Below are 26,698 nucleotides of genomic sequence, written 5' to 3' on the forward strand. Positions count from 1 at the left end.
GACTGCTGGAGGTGTCATAACTCTGTGATGATCTGAAGGATCAGGTTACACTGGGTCCGCGCTACAGCATGCTCTCTCTCGTAGAGGGGGAGAACGGGAAGTCGGCTGTTTTATGGTCGGTCATAAAATACGCTGCCACTATGCTCTGTAGTGTTTAAGAATGGAACGTAAACTGTGGAACACAGAGAGACACTTGGACATCAAAAGTTGGAATAATTAAACAATATTTCTATTATTGAGAATGTGGGAGTGGTCCGTGGACACTTAAGGGACAGTCATAACGAGTGTGTTTCATTTGGTGATCTCATGTAGGACAGGAAACGCACATAATTGTATCTCTTAAAGTGTACATTTCCCAGCTGTCAGGTTTACGTCTAAATATTGTGAAATGTATGTGATTAACCTGTTTGGGATAGAGGGCAGTATTTTCACGTTCGGCTGGAAAGCGTGCCCAGAGTAAACTGCCTGCTACTCAGGCCCAGAAGCTAATATATGCATATTATTAGTAGATTTAGATAGAAAACACGCTGAAGTTTCTGAAGTTTCTGTCTGTGAGTATAACAGAACTCATATGGCAGGCGAAAACCTGAGAAAAATCCAACCAGGAAGTGGGAAATCTGAGGTTAGTAGGTTTTCAAGTCTTTGCCTATCCAATATACAGTGTAAATGGGGTCATATTGCACTAAGGCTTCCACTAGATGTCAACAGTCTTTAGAACCTTGTTTCAGGCTTCTACTATGAAAGGGGAGCGAATAAGAGCTGTTTGTCTAAGGGATCTGGCAGAATGCCATGAGCTAAGTCATGCGCGCTGCCGTGAGAGCGAGCTGCGTTCCTTTTCATTTCTAAAGACAAAGGAATTGTCCGGTTTAAACATTGTTGAAGATTTATGATTAAAACATCCTAAAGATTGATTCTATACATCGTTTGACATGTTTCTACGAACTGTAATAGAACTTTTTTGACTTTTCGTCTGGACTTTCGTCTGGACTTGCCTGCGCCTTGTGAATTTCGATTGGTGAACTAAACGCGCTAACAAAAAGGTGGTATTTGGACATAAAGCTGAACTTTATCGAACAAAACAAACATTTATTGTGGAACTAGGATTCCTGGGAGTGCATTCTGATGAAGATCATCAAAGGTAAGTGAATATTTATAACGCTATTTCTGATTTTTACTGACTCCACAACATGGCGGGTATCTGTATGGCTTGTTTTGGTGCCTGAGCGCTGTACTCAGATTATTGCATGGTGTGCTTTTGCCGTAAAGCTTTTTTGAAATCTGACACAGCGGTTGCATTAACCTGTTTGGGCTGCAGGGGCAGTATTGAGTAGCCGGATAAAAGGTGCCCATTTCAAACGGCCTCGTACTCAATTCTTGCTCGTACAATATGCATATTATTATTACTATTGGATAGAAAACACTCTCTAGTTTCTAAAACCGTTTGAATTATATCTGTGAGTAAAACAGAACTCATTTTGCAGCAAACTTCCTGACAGGAAGTGGAAAATCTGAAATCGATGCTCTCTTCTAGGGGCTGCCTATAAAGGTCCTTGATATTTATTAGAATACATGCACTTCATACGTCTTCCACTAGATGTCGACAGGCAGTGAGAGAAGAAATTGAGTGTATAACTTGATCTGGGCTCGAATAAATGCTCTTTGTATGACGTGTCACCAGTTTCCTGTTTTCTGGAGAGCGCGCGAAGGGACCTGGTTTTGCCTTCTGTACAGCTGTCGTTATAGACAACTAATATCTCCGGCTTTGATTTTATTTGATACATGTGACAATATCATCGTAAAGTATGTTTTTTCAATATAGTTTCATTAGATTAGTGAAATTTTTTCGGGACGTTAGGCGTGTTGCGTTGTCTGCGTTTGTTCACGAAGGAGAGCTTAGCGCCACTTTGCTAGCTTTCCGTGCTAATTGACTGGAGAAGAGGACATTCTAAATCCAAACAACGATTGTTCCCGACAAAGGACCCCTTGTACAACATTCTGATGAAAGATCATCAAAAGTAGGACCCATTTTATGATGTTATTTCATATATCTGTCGAACATGTTGTACTAGTAGGTTGCGGCCAGGTTTTGGGCACGCTCTCGCCATAACGTAAACTGCATATCGTAATGAAGTTATTTTTAGAATTCTAACACGGCGATTGCATTAAGAACTAGTGTATCTATCATTTCCTATACAACATGTATTTTTTTGTTATGTTTATGAATAGTTATTTGGTCAGAATATGTGAGTGCCAGAAAAATATCCGGACGTTGTGGGAAAAAGATGCTACGTTAGCACAATGTATAACCACTGATTTCAGCTCTAAATATGCACATTTTCGAACAAAACATAAGTGTATGTATAACCTGATGTTATAGGACTGTCATCTGATGAAGCTTATCAAGGTTAGTCAAAAATTATATATATTTTGCTGGTTTGTTACGATCGCTAACTTTTGCTGCTGGGGAATGGCTTGTGTTTCTGGCTATTGTGGTAAGCTAATATAATGCTATATTGTGTTTTCGCTGTAAAACACTTAAGAAATCGGAAATATTGGCTGGAATCACAAGATGCCTGTCTTTCATTTGCTGTACACCATCGATTTTTCAGAAATGTTTTATGATGAGTATTTAGGTATTTGACGTTGGTGTCTGTAATTACTCTGGCTGCTTCGGTGCCATTTCTGACGGTAGCTGTGATGGTAGCTGCAATGTAAAACTGATTTATAGCTCAAATATGCACATTTTTCGAACAAAACATAGATTTATTGAATAACATGTTATAAGACTGTCATCTGATGAAGTTGTTTCTTGGTTAGTTTGGTTGGTTCTTGGTTAGTTAGGTTGGCTTTGTGCATGCTACCTGTGCTGTGAAAAATGTCTGTCCTTATTTGTATTTGGTGGTGAGCTAACATAAATATCCGTGGTGTTTTCGCTGTAAAACATTTTAAAAATCGGACATGTTGGCTGGATTCACAAGATGTTTATCTTTCAAATGCTGTATTGGACTTGTTAATGTGTGAAAGTTAAATATTTCTAAAAAATATATTTTGAATTTCGCGCCCTGCACTTGAAGTGGCTGTTGTCATATTGTGCCCGGCTTCGGGCTTGCAGCCATAAGAAGTTAAGGAGAAGTTTATCTTTAATACTATGCATAACACTTGTATATTTTATCTAAGTTTTTGATGAGGTTTTCTGTAAATTGATGTGGCTCTCTGCAAATTCACCGGATGTTTTCGAGGCACAACATTACTGAACATAACATTTATTGAAATTGAAAGTGGATTACGCTGGTAAAGTGAAATATCACTTCATCTTCTAAATCGCTCTGGTGACAAATATACTTTTTTCCTTGTCTCCATTCGTCCACATGGCTGCTGGATATGCTTTTCTACCAATGAAAATGTTGTGAAGTTTACCCATTATTTCGTTTTTGTTAAGACCAAAAAAATGGAGGCAATGGGAGAACATATTCAAGGAAGTAAATACATTTAAACAATGTTTAAAAAATGATGTATTGTTAGCTAGATAGCTGGCTATGTTAGGCCACTTTGTAGGCTAACTCAACTGAGCTGCTAGCTAGTTAGCTAACTTTACACACTGTTTAGCAAAGTGAATTAAATGTCATCAGCTAGCTAGCTAACTTTTTATTAGCTAGCTATCTTATTGTAATCATTGAAAATTAAAAACACTGTCTCCTATTGTGTAGATAAGAGGTTGAAATTGCAGCCCCAGCTGTCAGTAAAGGGAAAGTGTAGGCTACTGGATAGCCTAGGCACAATCGGCTTCCTAAGCTAGCTAGGATAGGCGCTGTTAATTTTGTGGGAGGATATTCCCTAGAGGGGAAAACTTTGAGGACAGAGATATAATAGCAACATAATATTCAGTGCTGTCTAATTTGAGTATAATGAAGCCTGTTTATTCGAGATGTTTTCTGTCCTCGGATATGGAAAGCTGTGAAAGCCTGTTTGCAGATGACGTGAGAGGTCTCAAGGAATGTCCCAAGAGACTAAGTGTTATACAGTATGTGTAGGCTTACCTACGTTTGCAAATGTTATATATCAGTGGAGCAAGGTTGGCCACCGCTGGTATGGAGTTTTTTTTGTTCACCTGAAATAATGCTTTCGTAATAATAGCCTACTTGTTACTACTCAATTATCTATTGTTGTTTAGACTAAGAGATCAAATCCTTATATACGAGTTAGCTTATTTGTACATTTTGAAGTGAAGTGTTGATTAAACTATTATTCAAAATGAACTAGTGTCAAATGTTGCTTAATCACATATCACAATACTGCAATAAAAAGGGGAAGGGTTCTGTCTCTAATGTGTCTGTTTTTCTGTGTTGTATTCTCAAAATAACATTTCCTTTTTGTCTAGTTGTAAGATCACCAATCTTTTTTATCTGATTGTCTCTCTCTCAGTATATCAGCTATATGAATCCATTTTGCAACTTATCATATGGCATGCATCGCCAATGCAGCCATAGGCATACACTATGATGGCATTACTGACTTATGGGCGTCTGTGATCAAATCAAATCAAAGTTTATTTGTCACGTGTGCCAAATACAACAGGTGTAGACCTTACAGTGAAATGCTTACTTACAGGCTCTAACCAATACTGCAAAAAAAGGTATTAGGTGAACAATAGGTAGGTAAAGAAATAAAACAACAGTAAAAAGACAGGCTATATACAGTAGCGAGGCTACATACAGACACCGGTTAGTCAGGCTGATTGAGGTAGTATGTACATGTGATATGGTTAAAGTGACTATGCATATATGATGAACAGAGAGTAGCAGTAGCGTAAAAGAGGGGTTGACGGGTGGTGGGTGGAACACAATGCAGATAGCCCGGTTAACCAATGTGCGGGAGCACTGGTTGGTCGGCTCAATTGATGTAGTATGTACATGAATGTATAGTTAAAGTGACTATGCATATATGATAAACAGAGAGTAGCAGCAGCGTAAAAAGAGGGGTGGGTTGGGCGAGGGACACAATGCAAATAGTCCGGGTAGCCATTTGATTACCTGTTCAGGAGTCTTATGGCTTGGGGGTAAAAACTGTTGAGAAGCCTTTTTGTCTTAGACTTGGCACTCGGGTACCGCTTCCATGCGGTAGTAGAGATCTGAAGAAGAGAATAGCTAAACTCACACATTGTTTACATGCTGAGCTATATGTTCTCAATTTAAAATGATACCAGTAGACAAACCATATACCAGATTTTGCACATATCTTTTTAAGTGCTGACATAAAATAGTTTAGTGCAAATCCAACCCTTGTAATTTAGGTACAGTATGAAAATAAGGAGACATTTATGCTACAGGAGATGAGCATTACAGGTAACATTTTATGAGGTTAATTTTATTTCATTAATTTTAGCAATGTTATTTGCAAAAATATTGAAGTTATTCCCATAGATAGACAGTACATGGTTGCTCTATGTTTCACTGACCCCGAATAAGCTAGCGACTGGTCTAACACAGCTAACCTTTCAGGTCAATAATATGCTGATTTTATTAAAATGTTGTTGGCTTTATAATCGTGAGGGAAATTGAACTAGCTAGTAGTTTGTTAGTTATGCCTAGCTAGCTTACAAGGTTAGCTGACTTCTCAAAATGAAACTCATTGTGGCTAGCTACTGTACTACTTGTCTTTACAGCCAAATATCACTTCAGAAATATATTGACATGGCCAGCGTTGTACACCATTTGTGATCCGTTTCAGAAAGCTAGGCATATGTCGCACATCACTACTTCACAGGAGAGGCATTTGAACGTAAACATTTTATTTTTTAATCAAAATTCGGTTTCATTTGCAGAAATAACTTCTGGTACGTGTGAACTTTCATGTGCCTTAATAACAAACTTGTATGCCATCTGTATATATGAATACAAAATTTAAATTACGAGCCTAGTTGTTTAGCCATGTAAAAAGGCAGGAACCTTCCCGCTAGCCATGATTGGCAGAGATAATGGATGGACTGGACATGCTGAGAGATGAGTTCGGATTAGTCTGACGTGTAAATAATACTTGCTTCTGCAGCTTTTTTGAAAGATATCATGGAGAACTGCAAAAGTCTTGCTATTGCTGCTACTGCTCTCAACAACATTGCTGCCCTGAACTAAGCAGGCGCTATCGAACCAAGATCAGTCGGAAAAAGTTGTGATGGACTACTTTCTGGACAACAAAAGCTGTTGAGAAGCCTTTTGGACCTAGCTCTGACTCTGAAATTGAATTAGACGATGAGTAAATCCCTGATTTGAAGTAAAAACTTTTGAATTGATCCAGACATTGTAGAGTCTTCTGATGACATTCATGGGGAAGAAACGTTGATCAACAGTGTTGTTTTCACGGAAGTTGAACAAGTTTTGAAATCAGTGGAATTTTCTAATTTTGTCAGGAACTCGTTTTCATTGGAAGTTTAAGCATAATGTTAGATAGCTAGCTAATGTTAGCTGACTGGATTGCAAGCTAACGTTACGTGTATGATCTGTGTAGTAATATTATACTTATCTCAAAAACCCATTTGCATTGCTAGTTATAGCCTAATGTTAGTTAGCTAGCTAATATTAAACCTAGTTGGTTAGCTTTAGCTACCTGCAGATTCATACTACAGCATTTCATGCATGGTCGCTAGATATGACCATCGGTTTGCATTGCTAGTACTGCAAATTGTATCTGTTTCATTAGTTGACATTGTAACGTTATTTGCTAGCTATCTAGCTTGCTAGCCAGACTCCCGGGTTCACGTCTTTTCCGAGCAGCCCAGCTATGGTGCAAGTTGGCTAGCTGGCTAGCTAACTCATATTCCTTGACAACACTAACCCTCAACTAGCCTAGTCGCTAGTTGAAAACATAAACGGAAAGTCAATTTCTCTTACGATTATAAAGTCAACAAAATGTTAATAAAATCAGCATATTATTGACCTTAAAGGTTAGCTGACCAGTCACTAGCTTATCCAGGGTATGTGATGCATATACAGTACATGGTTTCTCTATGGGAACAACTACAATCATTTTGCGAGCAACATTGCTAAAATGAGTTAAAATCAATAAAATAAACCTCACAAAATGTTACCTGTAATGCTTATCTCCTCTAGCTTAATTGTCATCTCCTTATTTTCATACTGTACCTAAATTGCATGGTTTGGATTTGCACTGAACAATTTTATGTCAGCACTTAAAAGGCATGTACTGTACAAAATCTGGTATATGGTTTTCCTCATATACTGTACATTGTTTACTGGTATCATATTAAATTGAGAACATATAGCTCAACATGTAAACAATGTGTGAGTTTAGCTATTCTCTGCTTCAGATGACAGATATGGCCCATAAGGCTAGTAATGCCATCATACTGTAGGCCTATGGCTGCATTGGTGATGCATGCCATATGATATGCTGCTAAATGTTTTCACATAGCTGCTATACAGAGAAATAAAACAGATTGGAGATCTTACAACTAGATAAAAAGGAAATGTTCATTTGAGAATACAATACAGAAACACAGACACATTAGAGACAGAACCCCTTCCCCTCTTTGTTGCAGGACTGTGATATGTGATTAATCAATGTTGACACTAGTTCATTTTGAATAATAGGTTAACAATTACAACATATTTAAACACGTCAGCATCCCGGAGTCGCCTCTTCAATGTTGATGTTGAGACTGGTGTTTTGCGGGTACTATTTAATGAAGCTGCCAGTTGAGGACATGTGAGGTGTCTGTTTCTCAAACTAGACACTCTAATGTAGTTGTCCTCTTGCTCAGTTGTGCACGGCGGCCACCCACTTCTCTTTCTATTCTGGTTAGAGCCAGTTTGTGTTGTTCTGTGAAGGGATTAGTACACAGCGTTGTACGAGATCTTCAGTTTCTTAGCATTGTCTCGCATGGGATAGCCTTCATTTCTCAGAACAAGAATAGACTGACAAGTTTCAGAAGAAAGTGCTTTGTTTCTAGTCATTTTGAGTCTGTAATCGAACCCACAAATGCTGATGCTCCAGATACTCAACTAGTCTAACGAAGGCCAGTTTTATTGCTTCTTTAATCAGCACGAATGTTTTCAGCTGTGCTAACATAATTGCAAAAGTTTTCTAATGATCAATTAGCCTTTTAAAATGATAAACTTGGATTAGCTAGCACAATGTGCCATTGGAAAACAGGAGTGATGGTTCCTGATAATGGGTCTCTGTATGCCAATGTAGATATTCCATTAAAAAATCTGCCGTTTCCAGCTACAATAGTCATTTACAACATTAACAATGTCTACACTGTATTTATGATCAATTTGATGTTATTTTAATGGACAATTTTTTTTTTGCTTTTCTTTCAAAAACAAGTGACCCCAAACTTTTGAACGGTAGTGTAAGTTAGTTGTAAAAATGTAAAACGCTAAAAGCATTGTATTTGGGACAAATCATTTACTAAACTCTAATCCTCAACTAAATCTTGTAATGAATCATGTGGGTTTCGTTTTCCGTTGTTCTTGGAATAGAAACACCATAATATTAATCAAATTAATTAAGCTACATTTCTTAAAATCATTCCCAAATACTATGTTCTTACAAAAAAAGATTTTAAATTCTCTAGTACAGCCAATATTGAAGACTATCAAATGCTTCTCAAAGATGCCCTTTGGTGGTCAAACTAGCACTAACTAGCATTAATGGCAACACTGGTTGATAATCAAATAACGTGCCATAGAATTCTGCAGCGGCCCGCATGGTGTGCTGCAGTATGACGCAACTTTTACAGGAAGAACCACTGTAGGGCTGGTATCTACGAAGTCATTATGAATATTTTATTTTTCTTGACATACTCTCCAGATGTTTCTGTTATTTTTGGATGGTGAGTGTAACATGTTGAATTTCATGTTGTATAATTACACAAAACCTGAATAGTTCCATGATTGATATTACTGTACTTTTTTTTTTATTGTTGTGAGTGCCCTTTTCAATGGTGCACACTTCCTTCTCCCCCTGTATTCCCCCTCATAAACATCACCTGCCCCTCATAAACATCCCTTGCCCCCCTTACCTCTTGCCGTCTACAGTAGCGATGTGGAAGAGGTAGCTTACTGTAAAATTGTCCCATGAAAATCCATCAATGTATGTTAAAACAGTTGAGTTTATATGGTTAGTGACAGTGTATTATAATGGCATCCCTTCATTATATTGTGATATATATGCATTTCAGTCATTTATGAACGTTTTGTCTTGTAACGTGTGCCTATTGTACATGTAAGATAGCTACTGTATTTTATACTGTACGCTACATCGTCATTGGGGTAGCATGGCTATTCATGTCCACTTTCGATGTGAATTTGTACTTTGCAGAGGAGTTGGCATATAAGGGCACCACAGCATTTGTTTATGGATGTTTTTCCTGTCATTATCAGAGAAGAAAATATCAACACCAACCCTGATCCTTTTGGTCATATGTAAGCTGATCAAAACACAATCAGGAGGCAATCTACACCGGTCACAAATGCAGCTGCCACTGTATTGAAGCCATTGGATGCAGTTTATCATAGTGCATTTTGTATCAGAATGTAGACTGGACCTTGCTGAAGTCTCGTAGATCATTTTATTGCGCTCTTTTTGTCTATAAAGCCCCCTTGCATAAACTTCCGCCATACCTTACCTCATTGTTAACCTATAGATGTACGGCCTACCGGACCCGGGCTAAGGGATTGCTAACTCTGGAGGTCCACTGACTTGGGGAAATCTGCTTTTAGTTTTTTTGCACTTACACCTACAATACACTTAAACATTTGAGAAATTGGTGCCTCTAGGGAGAGCTCTACAACTAACCTGATTCAGCTTATCAACCAGCTAATTATGGGAATCATGTGTGTTAGATTAGGGTTGGAGTGAAAACCTACAGGACGGTAGCTCTCCAGGAACAGGGTTGGAGATCCCTGCTCTAGGGCATTTCAGATGGTTGTTAGGGGTCCTTTATACTGAAGAATGTAAAATGTTCTTTATTATTGTGTTTTGCTTTTTGTGTGTTGTGTATTATAACATGTATTTTAATGTGTATATGAATGTGTAGTTTAATGTGTTTATTGTATTTTGATGTGTATTGTGATATTATACAGGGCTTATCTGGAAAAGAGATCTTGGTCTCAGTATTGACTCCCTGTCAAAACAAAGGTTAAATCATATTTTTTAAAGTTATTTTACTGTAACAGTTGCTTGTTTTCCATTTAACTTGATTAAAAGCCTTCAGTAGGCTACCCTTACCCTACTGGTTCAACAGCAATACGTTGTCGTGTGTCTTTTATATCTTGGCCATGCAGCCATGTAGCCATTCCATAAAAGGTATTTAAATCATCCATTCGTGTGAGAGCCTTGAATTTAAAATATACTGCACATCCTAAAATATATACATCCTAAAATATATACCTGCATACTTCATTTAACTTGTTCAAGTATCCATCCCCGTTTCCAAAGAGCGGTTACCAAAGATGCGCTCCTCCAAATGTATTTAAATTACTCAGTCCTATAATGCAGTATCAATGGTAGGCCTAGGCTATATCTTGCTTACTGAGAATGTGCCTCACACATAAAATAACATTTACTGGAGCCTAGTATTTTTTTATTTTAGGAGAAGTGCATGTAGGACATACTCATTGAAGCCAATTACAATGTTGACTGCCAACACTTCAAACATATTGAGCACACACTGGATATTCTTTTTGACTGTTGCTATTACTCGTTACTGTAGCCTATACTATTAAATTATCTGTCATATCAATCCACAATGGACTAAGACGAGAATATTATGTGCCCCAGCCGAATTGGAGTAGATGCCAACGCAAAGACCGTCAATAACCTACAGAACTTGAGACAACCACATGCAATATTAAGCCTTAAAACACTTTGATTGGCCAGTGAGTAACCAGCCCTCGTCACATCTACAACTAATTTATTCATCAAAATCTAGCCCTTTTGCACCACCGCCAGCTATTGTGCTCATAATATGAAAAAATAAATAGTTCTGACACACCCCTGGACCTATAGCGCTACCACCAGCGCTAAGATTTACCATTGTTAAAAGAGGCCTCAGAGCAGGCGAATACACAGATTCTACCGATGAAATTAAAGTGTTCTCGTTCTAGCTTGTGGTGAGGAGATTTTGGATGTTTATGACACAATGTAGTGTTGTTAATATAGTAATGACTATATACAGTGGCAGAGCTAGGTGAATTGCCCATTAAAATATGTATGTATGTACAAACACAGAACAGCAGTGTCTTCACTTATAACTTTGGTTGACATGCCCAAAAAACGCACCCAGTGAGAGACAGCAGGACAGGTGTATAGTTGCAGTTAAAATGATTGGCACCCTGACACTTTACACTGAGTGCAATGGAGCAAATCGCAAATAAATGCTAGTGTCACTAAAAACTGAGAAGGTGGTAATGAGGAAAAGTATAGGGATAGGTTTCCACACAGACAACATTTCCGAACACACTTCTATGGAAGGACCACCTCTGCAAAATCATGATTAGTCTAAATAAACCGTGACGCTATCCAGTGTATCATAAAAATTGTTTCTCAAAATACCAGACAGATTTAACATTGTCATTTATTTAACATTTTGTGCCAGTTTCCCGGACACAGATTAAGCCTAGTCCTGCATTTAATTGCTAAGCCTCTCTCGTGGACAAACTATGTAAACATAAATGGTACTGTAGAATCTGTCAAGAGACTATGGAATACATCGGGTAACGAGCAGCAGTTGTTCCGGTGCTTGGGCTTTTTGTCAATTGTTATTTGGAAGTATCAGGATAGTGCGAGGGTGTTTCTTAAACTGGGGATGTGGATACGCCGCAAGGCTATTTCTCCCACAGCAGACACTTTAAATATCGAACTTAGCCACGCTTGAAATATCAAACATTGCCGTAGCCAGTTGGCAAGCATGCGAAAATGTCTCTTTTGCCAGTCATTTTTAAAGAACAACTGCCCCTAAAAACCAACTTCTCATTTAGAATACAGCATATATGGCATAGATATGAGTCAGAAACATTTATTTTACTGTCAAAATTGACTACAAAGTGTAAATAGGATCATTTGGGTCAAAAAATCAGTCTCATCTAAAACAGAGTTTTGTGAGACTTGTGGTCATGACTGCATCACAACATAAATTGTAATCATCAATCAATTGCAGCTGCACATGACCCAATCGTAATGCCTGTTGTAAATTTGGCTGTGAGTTTTCGTTTCCGAGGGTGGAGACCTCTAACACGGCTCCCCCTAGAACTTAATCGAGCATCTGACCAAATTATGCAAGATTTTTGTTCTGGGTTAATCATGACAGTCACGAGAGACTAGTGTGTTCACAACATCAATAGAACTGATGAACATCACAGTCAGTACCTGGTTGGCAGCCACTTCATAACCATCTGGGTTCATGGTAGGCAGGATGTGGATGCGCGTGTCATGGATGAGGCGTGTGATCCTCTGGTTTCCGGCCCGGTATTCCTCACACAGGAACTGGGAGAGCTGGATCAGCAGCTCCCGACCCAGCACCTCGTTCCCGTGCATGTTCCCCACATACTTGAACTCGGGCTCCACTGAAAAACAAGAGTCAGGTGGCTGGAGGTCAGGAGGGCTAATTAATGAAAAGGTCATAGATGCTCACATCCCCTTAAAGTGCTGTGTATGTAGAAAACTAAAACAAGCAACCCCTCACCCCAACACTACCCATTAACCCTCCCCGGCTACTCAGTCTGCCACTCTATTTCTGCAGTTTTGTTTTTGTCAGAACACTGTGGAGCAAGGGCAAATGTTAGCGCCCGTTGACCCTGTTAGATGTTTAGAGAACTGGTGTGTGTGTTAAGCCACATATTGTCATGTTCTAACGCCGTTCTTCAGTAGAATCCATCCCTTAGGCCTTTCACTCTGACACAGCACCATTTGATCAAGTGAGTTGTTGAACTGACAACACAGTATCTCTTGAATGTAATATTGATTCAATAGAAACACAAACAGTACATCAGCCAACAAAAGACAAAGAACAAGTGACATGATTAGATTATTTAGCTAGTGTCACCTGTTTTATGTAGGTAAAATACAAACTTATTAGGTTAGCAACTTACCATGATAGATGTTTACTCCAAAAGGAATTGGATTACTTTATTACTTCACCCTATGGTGGGTAAAAAGTAGCTTTTTACCCACCAAAGGGTGGACAGATCTCCAGTTCTCCTTATGGGAATTGAGCCCTAACTTTTTCCGACAGATATGCTGCTAAAAAAGTAGCTTTCTACCCACCATTGTTATGTTGGACGATGTTGGAGACTGGAGAGCACTTGCAGCAAGCACAATTGCAACTTTGATTGTCTTCTAACATTGCAAGACAGTCAAGTGAGTTTTAATATTGTGAGTTTTAATATAATACTGCTGAATGGCTAAATTGTAATGTGAATGTAGTGCTATGTATGTATTTTTATATCTGTTATGTATTTTTCTTTTGTTTAATTTTTGGACCCCAGGAAGAGTAGCTGCTGCCTTGGAATTTACAGTACAATATCAGGTATTTCTACAGCTGCACCGTTGAAAGCATCTTGACTGGCTGCATTACTGCTTGGTATGGCAACAGCACCGCCCTTGATCGCATGCCGCTACAGAGGGTGGTGCGGACAGCCCAGTGGGGCAGAGCTCCCTGCCATCCAGAACCTTTATATCAGGCAGTGTGAAAGGAAAGCCCGGAAAATCACTAGACTCCCACCCAAGCCATAGACTGTTCCCTCCGATTCCTCACGGCAAGCGGTACCAGTCTATCAAGTCTGACACCAACAGGCTCCTGAACATTTTTTTTTTTTTTTCACTGTCTCTATACACAATCACAGGACTCTATGCACTCATGCTCACTGGCACTCCAATACACACATAACATGCACTACAGAGGGTAGTGCGTACAGCCCAGTACATCACTGGGGCCAAGCTTCCTGCCATCCAGGACCTATATACTAGGCAGTGTCAGAGGAAGGCCCGAAAAATTGTCAAAGACTCCAATCACCCAAGTCATAGACCGTTTGCTCTGCTACCGCATGGCAGGCAGTACCGGAAGGCCAAGTCTAGGTCCAAAAGGCTCCTTAACAGCTTCTACCCCCAAGCCATAACACTGCTGAACAATTAATCAAATGGCCACCCGGACTATTTGCATTGACCCCACTCCCCCCTTTGTTTTTACACTGCTTCTATTCCCTGTTTATTATCTATGCATAGTCACTCTACTCCTACCTACATGCACAAATTACCTCGACTAACCTGTACCCCCGCACATTGACTCTGTACCGGTACCCCCTGTATATAGCCATATTTTTGTTATTTTATTGTGTTCCTTTTGTTTAAATATTTTTTTTAACTTTTGTTTATTGAGTAAATATTATCTTAACTCTATTTTTTAAAACTGCATTGTTGGTTAAACAAGTCAATGCCCCATAATTTAGCCCCATAATTTATTCTCTGTCCACAGTTCCTGTTTTTCAGTTCTTTCACCGTGTCATGGAACACTCACACATCCCTCAATTCTACTAAAAGAGGCCTTTCAGCAAAAAAAATGCAAGCTCAGCCCTGGTCAAAAGTGTTACCACAGGAACTCCCAGCTGTCAAGCTGTTGTCACAGTGGTGGGTGGTGTTAAAAACAGATATATCACTACATTTGTCAAACTGCATCCATTTTGGATAGTAATTGTTTATTATTAACCTATTTTACTTTTACTTACTTCAGTCTATAGAAAATAAACAAACAGGCAAACATGCTCACAATAAATGCTGATTCAGTTGTGGTCCACAACAAGCCTATTAGCAAATAGAAGTACAGTGGACTATTTCCCCTATACTAAGCACAATATGTAGAAATCACTCCGTCATTGCCTGGTTGCTAAAATTCTGACATTTCTGTTTATATGACAAAACAAGAAATGTATAGTGTAGAGAATCATTGCACCATCTAAACCACTGAAAATCATATTTCCTTTAGACCTATTCCATGGACTATCAGTTTTCCAAAACACTAAATCACAGCACAAAATAAAACTGCTTCAAATTAGAGAGTCAAATAATGAGTTTACATTTCATCTCACCAGGAAAACCCACAATATATGCCATTTCAAAAAATATTCTCACTCTTCTTTTACGATATACAAAGAAACAAAACTAACTAATAAATATACCTCTTGAGTTTGAGAAACATGAATTTAGTACAAGAGATTAGCACAATTATCTTGCAATATCCTACCCACAAAACTAAGGACCTGATACTCAATTGTTTATGCATTTGTTGTAATTAAAGACTTGGTAAAAAAATTATGTGAACTTGAAATCATGTTTATAACGTTTGTTACTCTCATCGATTAATTGTTCCTTGAGCACTACATTATATAAATAATTCTCGTGAAAATGACATGGTATGCATTTGCTTCATTGTTTACATTTTTATTGTTGACTCACTCTTTGATATTCACTCCTTACAGAGTGTGATTTATTTGATAACAAAAAATAAATAATGGATCAGCCAATAACTAAAAGTGCTCTACATATTACATACTATCATGAATAGCACAATTGTATCCTTTAGGCAAAAATTTGCAGGAATTGCAATATACTTCATATGAAGTGTTACAAATTCAATACAGTTACATATTTAACAATAACGGTAGGACCTCAGTGAAAATAACACATCAGGAATAGCGTGTTGGGAAGATTAAAATCCTTAACTTTTAATATAAATTAACTTAAAACTTGCATCAAACCTTTGTGGAAAATACAGTGCTGTAAAGGGTGTGTTGGTGGCAGGGAAGTCAGGCGCAGGAGAACAAACTTGGTATAAGCGGAGTCGTTAAATAAGTGCTGACAACTCCAAAAACCAAAATATACAAAATAACAAAAGTGGGTACAAAACCCGTCACACACCAACACAAAACTTGCACATCACATACAATCAAACAATCTCCGACAAGGACATGAGGGGAAACAGAGGGTTAAAAACACAACATGTAATTGATGAGATTGGAACCAGGTGTGAAGGAATTCAAGACAAAATCAATGGAAAATGAAAAATGGATCAGTGATGGCTAGAAGGTCGGTGACATCGACCGCCAAACACCGCCCGAACAAGGAGAGGGACCGACTTCGGCGGAAGTCGTGACAAGTGCAATAACATTAATTTTGTAACAATTAAGCCAGATACTAAACTCAGCAAAAAAAGAAACGTCCCTTTTTCAGGACCCTGTCTTTCAAAGATAATTTGTAAAAATCCAAATAACTTCACAGATCTTCATTGTAAAGGGTTTAATAAACACTGTTCCCCATGCTTGTTCAAATAACCATGAATAATTAATGAACATGCACCTCTGGAACGGTCGTTAAGACACTAACAGCTTACAGACGGTAGGCAATTAAGGTCACAGTTATGAAAACTCAGGATGATGGCTGTATGTCATAGGACATTAAAAAAAAGAAAATACTGCAAAGTTTCCTAAGGACTAGAAGTGAGGTGACCCTCTCTGTCGGCGCAATCTTGTACATAGCACTGGTGGTCAGTAGTTGTGTTATTGTGTTAGTAGTTGTGGTCAGTAGTTTTGGTCAGTGTTCATTCGTTTTTGTAAGCAGGTGTGTGGTTCAGTAGTTGTGGTTAGTAGTTGTGTGGTTGTGGTCAGTAGTTGTGTTCAGTAGTTATAGTCAGTAGTGGTCAGTAAAACATGTTGTGTTCAGTAGTTGTGGTTCAGTCGTTGTGGTCAGTAACTGTGTGGTTGTGGTCAGTAGTTGTGCTCAGTAGTTGTGGTCAGTAGTTCTGGTCAGTAGTTGTGTTGTTGTGGTCAGTAGCTCTGGCCAGTAGTTGTATGGTGAGTAGTTGTGGTCAGTAGTTGTGTAGTTCTGTTGCAGGTTCTTTGGGCCCTACTGTATGGACTTGGTCAGTAGTTGTGGTAAGAAGTTGTGTGGTCAGTATTTGTGGTCAGTAGTTGTGTTGTTCTGGTCATTTGTTGTATAATTCAGTAGTTTTATGGTCAGTAATTGTGTTCAGTAGTTGTGGTCAGTAGTGTTGGTCAGTCGTTGTGGTCAGTAGTTTGTGTAAGTAGTTGTCTGGTTCATCAGTTGTGGTCAGTAGTTGTGTTGTTGTGGTCAGTAGTTGTGTTCAGTAGTTATGGTCAGTATTTGTGTGATTGTGGTTAGTAGTAATGGGTAAGTAGTTGTGGTTCGTAGTTGTGGTCAGTAGTTTTTGTTATGGTCAGTAGTTGTCGTTAATAGTTGTGTGGTTGTGGTCATTAGTTATGTGGTTCAGTAGTTGTGTGTTGTGGTCAGTGGTGGTCAATTTGTGTTAAAAGTTGTCTTGTATTTACAGTGAATGGAACGTTAGAAGTTACAATGTCACAATGGGGATATTTCAAATGTTGAGTAAATCCTGTTCAAGGAGATGGAGGACAAAATAAAGAACAAAAGTTTTATAAAGTATAAAATATGTCCAAAAGTTATATACAAGCAACCAGTCTGCATGTTTGAAAATGTTAACAGTGTTTCTTGCTTAAATGGTGTAAGAGGTGTAGCGTGCTAAAGAATAATAAGAAGAAGTATGTCAATGTTTCAAGTGAGGACTTTTGCTTCGCAAGCCCCACAATATTGAAATCCAAGAAATACAACAGGATTTCACCAGCTTCAATGTTTGAACCCCTAATAATGAATCAGAATAAACACAATAATGTTTTACCAGCTTCACTGCTGAATCTCTAATAAAAATGAACCAGAAGAACCAAAGTATTCAAATTTTGGTTCAGGCACAACACCAAAAATCCCTCACTGTGTAGGGCTGTCTATCTGAAAGTGTCAGGATTTGAACCCGAGTTGACATGGGTTGGCATGAACTCATGCCATGATAGTCAAAGCTTTTATTTCAGGCTATTTACAGAAAAATAAGTCCTGGATGCTTTGCTAGCAATAAAAAAACAAGAAATCCACATGGGCCGACCACTTGGATCCCGGTCTGCTTAACTGTGCAGCGCCCATCATTGTTGGCTCAATTACCAAAATGTTTTATTGTTATCAGGAAATATTCCAAAAGTACGGAATTCAGCTCTTGTGCTGCCACTCCATAAGGGCAGGGATAGTAGTGATCTTAATAATGAATTGCCCCATTTCAAGGCTTCCTTGTCTAGTTAAGATTCTTCAATCACTGATAAATGTATAACTTTGCTCTTTTTTATCTGAGAAATCTATTTTGAATGTAAACCAATCAGGGTTTAGGCCTGGGCATAGCACTATTACATTTAACTAGGCAAGTCAGTTAAGAACAAATTCTTATTTACAATGACAGCCTACCCAGGCCAAACCCAGACCAATTGTGCACCACCCTATGGGACTCTCAATCACAGCTGGATGTGATGCAGCCTGGATTTGAGCCAGGGACTGCAGTGATGCCTCTTGCACTGAGATGTGGTGCCTAGACCACTGCGCCACTCGGGAGCCCTAAAGTAACCAAATCCCTTACCTAACCTTAACCATTTTAAATGTCAACTTCGATTGGGTAGGGACATCCAAAGGATCTTGAATAGCACGTAACTGTGACTGTTTATCATCTGAGAGCTGTATCCATGAATACTGGGCAGGGGACACAAGATAAGAGAGACTGGTGTGAGAGACAGACAGTGGCCTGACCATGGAATCAGGAACTGGAATACTATGACATAGCCTGACATTTTCTGATGGAAATTTTGCTGCTCTCGGATCACCATTTGACCATACCTGACGTAGAGTCTTGAAATGCTGTGCATAGTTCCCTCTTCTCACAAGGAACACATTTGCCTCAAGGACCCACAAGGTCTGCCATGATGGATTTTCTGCCATTTAGAATTTTTTCAAAACACTTAAATGACATCTCCCCCAGAACCACAGGGCCGATCTGGATTAAACTTGATATATGGCATCTATGGACCAATGTGTTTAAACATAATATTTTCCAGATTAGTATGTCAAACAACTGACCAATAAACGTTAATGCGGTCATGGTCTGGCACATAAATGCATATAAATCAGACACAGATATTTGTATTGTAACCAAACTTGGTACACATGTTCCAAACCCTGTCAAGAGTCAACATATGCAAGCACATTCAGATTGACCACACGGTGGCGCTACAACAGGAACATGTTTATATCTCTTGATCTGTTTGACTCAGTGTTTAAATTGTAAACCTTTGTGGTTATTGTGTTGTTGTGCTTCCCATTTGAGGTCTGGATTGTGATTCCTAGGATTTTTGTGTGGTGTCAAAATCTTACTAATTGTGGTAACTACCTCTTTTGCTATTCAAAGGTTATTCAAAGGTGCTGTCAGGAGAAACAATTTCCCTTCCAAGGCTACAGATGGAGAGACGGAAAAGTTTGTCATAAGGTGGCTGGAGCATGCACCAGACAGAGACGGAGGCAGAGCAGAAAAATAGACCCAGAGAGACAAAAATACATTTACAGAGCATTCGGAAAGTCTTTCTACATTTTCTTACGTTACAGCCTTATTCTAAAATGGATACACATTTTACAAAATGTCTCATCAATCTACACACAATACTTCATAATGACAAAGTGAAAACAAGTTTGTAGAATTTTTAACAAATAATAAACAAATAAAAAACAGAAATACCTTATTTACATAAGTATTCAAACCCTTTGCTATGAGACTCGAAATTTAGCTCAGGTGCATCCTGTTTCCATTGATCATCCTTGAGATGTTTCTACAACTAGGAGTCCACCTGTGGTACATTTAATTGATTGGACATGATTTGGAAAGGCACACACCTGTCTATATAAGTTCCCACAGTTGACAGTGCATGTCAGAGAAAAAACCAAGCCATTGGGTCGAAGGAATTGTCCGTAGAGCCCCGAGTCAGGATTGTGTTGAGGCACAGATCTGGAGAAGGGTATAAAAATATTTCTGCAGCATTGACGGTCCCAAAGAACACAGTGTCCTCCATCATTCTTAAATGGAAGAAGTTTGGAACCACCAAGACCCTTCCTGGAGCTGGCCACCCGGCCAAACTGAGCAATCGTGGGAGATGGGCCTTGGTCAGGGTGGTGACCAAGAAGCTGATGGTCACTCTGACAGAGCTCCAGAGTTCCTCTGTGGAGATGGTTGTCCTTCTGGAAGATTATCCCATCTCTGCAGCACTCCACCAATCAAGCCTTTATAGTAGAGTGGCCAGTTGGAAGCCACTCCTCAGTAAAAGGCACATGACAGCCTGCTTGGAGTTTGCCAAAAGATACCTAAAAGACTCTCAGGCCATGAGAAACAAGGTTTTCTGGTCTGATGAAACCAAGATTGAACTCTTTGGCCTGAATGCCAAGTTTCACGCCTGGAGTAAATCTGGCACCATCCCTACGGTGAAGCATGGTGGTGGCAGAATCATGCTGTGGGGATGTTTTTCAGTCGAAGGGACTGGGAGACTAATCAGGATCGAGGGAAAGATGAACGGAGCAAAGTACAGAGAGATCCTTGATGAAAACCTGCTCCAGAGCGCTCAGGACCTCAGAATGGGGCAAAGGTTCACCTTCCAATAGGACAACGACCCTAAGTACACAAACAAGACAATGCTGGAGTGGCTTTGGTACAAGTCTCTGAATGACCTTGAGTGGCCCAGCCAGAGCCCGGACTTGAACCCGATTAAACATCTCTGGAGAGACCTGAAAATAACTGAGCAGTGACGCTCCCCATCCAACCTGACAGAGCTTGAGAGGACCTGCAGAAAAGAATGGGAGAATCTCCCCAAATAAAAATCAAATCAAATCAAATTTTATTTGTCACATACACATGGTTAGCAGATGTTAATGCGAGTGTAGTGAAATGCTTGTGCTTTTAGTTCCGACAATGCAGTAATAACCAACAAGTAATCTAACCTAACAATTCCACAACTACTACCTTATACACACAAGTGTAAAGGGATAAAGAATATGTACATAAAGATATATGAATGAGAGATGGTACAGAACGGCATAGGCAAGATACAGGTGTGCCGAGGTTGTAGTGTCATACCCAAGAAGACTCAAGGCTGTAATCGCTGCCAAAGGTTCCTCAACAAAGTACTGAAACATTTGATCCATTTTAGAATAAGGCTGTTATGCAACAAGTGTGGAAAAAGTAAAGGCGTCTGAATACATTCCGAATGCACTGTAGATACACACATACAAACATGTAAGGCAGAGGTGGGCAACTCCAGTCATCGGGGTCTGATTGGTGTCACACTTTTTCTCCATCCCTAGCAAACACAGCTGATTAATCAAATTGCATTCTAAACTGAAGATCATGATTGGAATATTTGTGTTGTGGAGAAATGACCAGGCAGGAGACGGGGAGTACAGTTAGTTTCGTTTAGTCAAAAACCCCTCATGCTCTACAGCCCCCGGCCCAATAGTGGCAATCTGCATTTCCTATTATGTGTAGTAACATATCACTGCCCTATTACATTACTGCTTAGTAACAGCATAGTAACTAATCTAAACAGATGTAGATCACAGATGCTACAATGATTAGGTAATTATTGGAGTCAGGCTGGTAACTCTAATGAACTTATCCTCTGCAGCAGAGGTAACTCTGGGTCTTCCTTTCCTCTGGCGGTCCTCATGAGAGCCAGCTTCATCATAGCGCTTGATGGTTTTTGCGACTTGAAGAAACTTTCAAAGTTCTTGAATTTTTCTGAACTGACTGACCTTTGTGCAAAGGGTGGCTACTTTGAAGAATATCAAATATAAAATATATTGTGATTTATTTAACACTTTTTTGGTGACCACATGATTCCATGTGTTATTTCATAGCTTTGATGTCTTCACTATTATTCTACAATGTTGAAAATAGTAAAAATAAAGAAAATCGCTGGAATGAGTAGGTGTGTCCAAACTTTTGACTGGTACTGTGTATGTGACTTGTTTCAGGAAACTGGGCGTATGTCGAAAGCCACTAATTCAAATGAGAGGCTTTTGATAGTTTTTTGTAATTCCATTTATAAATGCATTTTTGGGGCAGAAATGCCTTCTGGAATATGTGAACTTTCATGTGCCTTAATAACAAATGTGTATGCCATCTGTAAATACAAATAAAATGGTTAAATTACAAGCCTAGTTGGTTTAGTCATGGAAAAAGTCAGCAACCTTCCCGCTAGCCATGATTGGCTGAGATAATGAATGGGCTGGACATGCCGAGAGATGAGTTCGGATTGGTCTGCCACGTAGCACCTTCTGTCTATAACATAAGCTGCTCGGTATGTGTAGAAAATCCTTTCTACTGCAGCTTTTTTTTAAAGATATCATGGAGAGCTGAAAAATGTTTCCAACTCTTCTCAATAACATTGCTGCCCTGAATTTATAAGGCACTATCAACAAAGGTCAGTGGGAAAACATTGTGAATGACTACTTTCTGGAGGATGATCATGCCATGCTGTCTCTCTCTGACTCTGAAAATGAATCAGATGATGAGGAAATCCCTGATTTAGGTAAAAACATTTTCATTGAACCAGACATTGTGGAGTCTTCTGATGACAGTGATGGGGAAGAAACAGCGATCAACAGTGTTGTTGTCATGGAAGAAGTTGACCTTGTTTTGAAATCAGTGGAATGCCTGGTGGAAGCAGAGTATGATAAGGAGATTAATAAAATTCTGGAGTTTGATTGCAAATGCGGAGGGAGTCAAAAAGACAATACAAAAGGCTGCTGTATAAAACACCTGTCTCCAGATTACATCTTCAAACTAAGGGCAACCATGGCATCCATGACAGAGACGGAGAAAGATCTGATGATTCTTATGGCATTGCACACGGTCAGTGTAAGAGTCTAGCTACATTTTCAGATATTATACATTTCAAAATTTTGACAGTCATGTGTAAAGACTGACAAGGATGTGACAATTCATTTTTATTTCTCTAATGTTCTTTTGTTGTTGTTTGCAGGCGCACTATCCTGACTGTATTCAGCCAGATCCCGTCTACTTTTTAACAAGAACTAGTTTGTGCTCTGGGACCTACTTTTTTAACAAGAACAAGTATGTGCTCTGGTATTGTGCCTGCCGGACCATCCACAAGATCCACCACAGTCTGGACCTTCACTTCCTGATCACAGGCCACACCAAGTTTGCCCCTGACTGGTGCTTCGGCCTCATCAAGCCGCGCCTCAGAAAGACCACAGTGAACAAGAGATTGCTTGTATGGTGAAGAACAGCACTGTGACAGGGGTTAAAATCCCAGGGGTTAACACTACTGTTCAGTCGGGTGGTCAGGTGCCACAAAGAAAGTTACAATTGGTTCAGAACAGATCAGCACAGCTGGCCCTTAAATGTGCCCGGGAGCTAACATCAATAATATGCATGTAAATCTCTCATGGCTCAAAGTGGAAGAGACTTGCTTTTGTAAGAAGTGTTGACATGCTACTAGCACACAGCTCAGACACCCATGCAGACCCCACAAGACATGCCACCAAAGGTCTCTTCACAATCCCCAAGTCAGGAACAGACTATGGGAGACGAAGAGCACTACATAGAGCCATGGCTACATGGAACTCTATTCCACATCAGTTAACTGATGCAAGTAGTATCAGATTCAAAAAACAGATACAAATACACCTTATGGAACAGCAGAGATATAGACACACATACACATGATAAGACCTACACTCTAGACACACGTACACATGGATTTATTGTAAATGTGTGATAGTGGAGTAATGGCCTGAGGGAACACAATAAAGTGTATTGGATAAAGTCTTATGAAATGTAATGTCAAGTAATATTTTAAACTGTATATAACGGCATTAATGTTGCTGGACCCCAGATAAAGTAGCTTGGCAACAGCTAATGGGGATCCTTAATAAATACATATACAAATCCCACAGCTAATTGGACTGGAGGATGGTACGATGCTAGTGGAAAGCTATGGCTGGCAACAACACCTGACTCCGTACTTCAGGCCGCTGCCACAGATCAAGCAGTACCAGCACTCCAGGTGAATATATTCTTAATATCTAAACTTGGAAGGTACATTTATGTTACGCAAGGTTGTAATGTCTTGAAATGTTTTTTGTCTATTTTCCTGTTTTTACAGCCTTGATGCTCTGGAGCCTGGCGTTGTTGTCGCCAAAGAGCATTCGGACTCAGTCGGGACCAGGTTTCAGCTGTTGCGCAATGCTGACGTCCTTCCTCCCATAGATGGTCTGCCTGTGCAAGCAGCACCTGGACTGGACACAACTAGACAAACTTATTTGAGAAGATCAGGGAGTTTTGCGACAAAGAGGGCATTGACATCACATGCCCTGCACCAAAGTCAAGGGCAGGACAGAAACTGTCTCTGTATTCTGTGCATGTGACAAATAAACTTGTATTATTTACACAATCATTCAAAAGTTCAGGGTTACTTAGAAGTTTACTTGTTTTTGAAAGAAAAGCACATTTTTTGTCCATTAAAATAACATCAAATTGATCAGAAATACAGTGTAGACATTGTTAATGTTGTAAATGACTATTGTAGCTGGACATTTTTAATAGAATATCTACATAGGCGTACAGAGGCCCATTATCAGCAACCATCACTCCTATGTTCCAATGGCACGTTGTGCTAGCTAATCCAAGTTGATAATTTTTAAAGGCTAATTGATCATTAGAAAACTTTTGCAATTATGTTAGCACAGCTGAAAACATTCGTGCTGATTAAAGAAGCAATGACACTGGCCTTTTTTAGACTAGTTGAGTATCTGGAGCATCAGCATTTGTGGGTTCGATTACAGGCTCAAAATGGCCAGAAACAAAGCACTTTCTTCTGAAACTCATCAGTCTATTCTTGTTCTGAGAAATGAAAGCTATTCCATGCGAGAAATTGCCAAGAAACTGAAGATCTCGTACAACGCTGTGTACTACTCCCTTCAAAGAACAGCGCAAACTGTCTCTAACCAGAATAGAAAGAGGAGTGGGAGGCCCCGGCGCACAACTGAGCAAGAGATTACATTACATTAGACTGTCTAGTTTGAGAAACAGACGCCTCACAAGTCCTCAACTGGCAGCTTCATTAAATAGTACCCGCAAAACACCCGTCTCAATATCAACAGTTAAGAGGCGACTCCGGGATGCTGGCCTTCTAGGCAGAGATGCAAAAATAAAGCCATAAATAAAGCCATCTCAGACTGGCCAATACAAAATGTTTAATTAAGACGGGCAAAAGAACACAGACACTGGACAGAGGAACTCTGCCTAGAAGGCCAGCATCCTGGAGTCGCCTCTTTTACTGTTGATAAACTTGGATTAGCTAACACAATGTGGCATTGGAACAGTGGAGTGATGGTTGCTGATAATGGGCCTCTGTGCGCCTATGTAGATATTCCATTTAAAAAATCAGCCATTTCCAGCTTCAATAGTCATTTACAACATTAACAATGTCTACACTGTATTTCTGATCAATTTTATGTTATTTTAATGGACAAAAAATTTGATTTTCTTCAAAAACAATACAATTTCTAAGGGACCCAAACTTCTGAACGGTAGTGTATATAGTGTGTGTTTACCAGAGACGGCAATGTGAAGAACAATATGACCTGCACCAAAATCAGATTAGGATATAGGTCAAGGACTAGATAAAGTGTATATTTTTACCTGGAGTTTTTCCTTATTGTAAGCTACTACTTATTGTAAGGTTTTACACTACTTTACATGGCCTCACATGTGAATCCCTAAAGAGATGGGTGGGGCTAAGGGTTAAGAGGGTGTGAACGATGCTGAATCGGTGTAGATATGGAAGAGCTCTCCAGTAGCTATACCAAAACATTCAAGGACCATTTGCTCAAAAGTGGGGTTACAATTTTATGAATTTTCAAAGCAGAATTACAATCCCATTGTTCCTCAACTGCATTATATTATATACTATTTCATAGCTCTGAGTCTCTACTTACATAAGACTGAATTGAGGCAGTCGGTCACATATGTATGCAGCAGCATCTAGACGTAAACCACTAGATGCTGTTTTTCATTGTGACCTTAGGTTTATTACTTGTAACAATTGTGTTTTGTATCCAGAAGTGTGTTGGGCCTTTTTGTATGTAAGGAGAGAATAGCATTTTATTGTGTTCATCTACAAAGCCCTCATGTAAAACTTCCTATGTATCTATCATCATTAATAGGGGCTCCCAAGTGGCGCAGCGGTCTAAGGCTGTGCCACGCGCCAAAATCGATTTAGACTTCCAAATTACCAAACCCGATCTCAGGCTTGGATAACACTGGAGGCCCATTTGGTCTCCACAGAGTGGGGTAAAGCTGCTTTATGTTATTTTTGCACCATTATGTTGAACAATTTAAAGAGCTTTCTGAAATGAGATGTTCTGGTCCCACTTGGGCAGTTCAGAGTAATGATCAGAGACCTCTATGCTGATAAACGTTGTCTGTTTTCCTTAATAAGTTTTTACATTTTGAATATTGTATATTGTATGTGTTTGATGTATTTATGCAGTGCTCATCTGTAAAAGAGACCCTAGTCTCAGAATGACTTCCCCATCAAAATAAAGTTTAAATTAAACAAATACTTTACTGTACATTACTGTACTGTAACTACTGTACTGCATATTACATTACTGCACTATACTGAACTGTACTGATCTATACTGTGCAATACTTTACAGTACTAAACTGAACTAAACTGTACGATACTGTACATTACTGTACAGTACTATACTGTAC

General features: G+C 39.3%; 1 protein-coding gene across 1 annotated transcript in view; it reads right to left on the reverse strand.

The window, feature by feature from the left end:
- cpn1 (carboxypeptidase N, polypeptide 1) overlaps nucleotides 1-26,698 on the reverse strand; it is a 155,194-nt gene that overhangs the window by 102,606 nt on the left and 25,890 nt on the right. The window contains exon 2 of the mRNA XM_038991648.1: nucleotides 12,388-12,584. Within this exon, the coding sequence (XP_038847576.1) occupies nucleotides 12,388-12,584 (197 nt within the window). The remainder of the gene's footprint in view (nucleotides 1-12,387; nucleotides 12,585-26,698) is intronic.

Source organism: Salvelinus namaycush, chromosome 4, assembly GCF_016432855.1.
Source record: "Salvelinus namaycush isolate Seneca chromosome 4, SaNama_1.0, whole genome shotgun sequence".
NCBI lineage: Eukaryota > Metazoa > Chordata > Actinopteri > Salmoniformes > Salmonidae > Salvelinus > Salvelinus namaycush.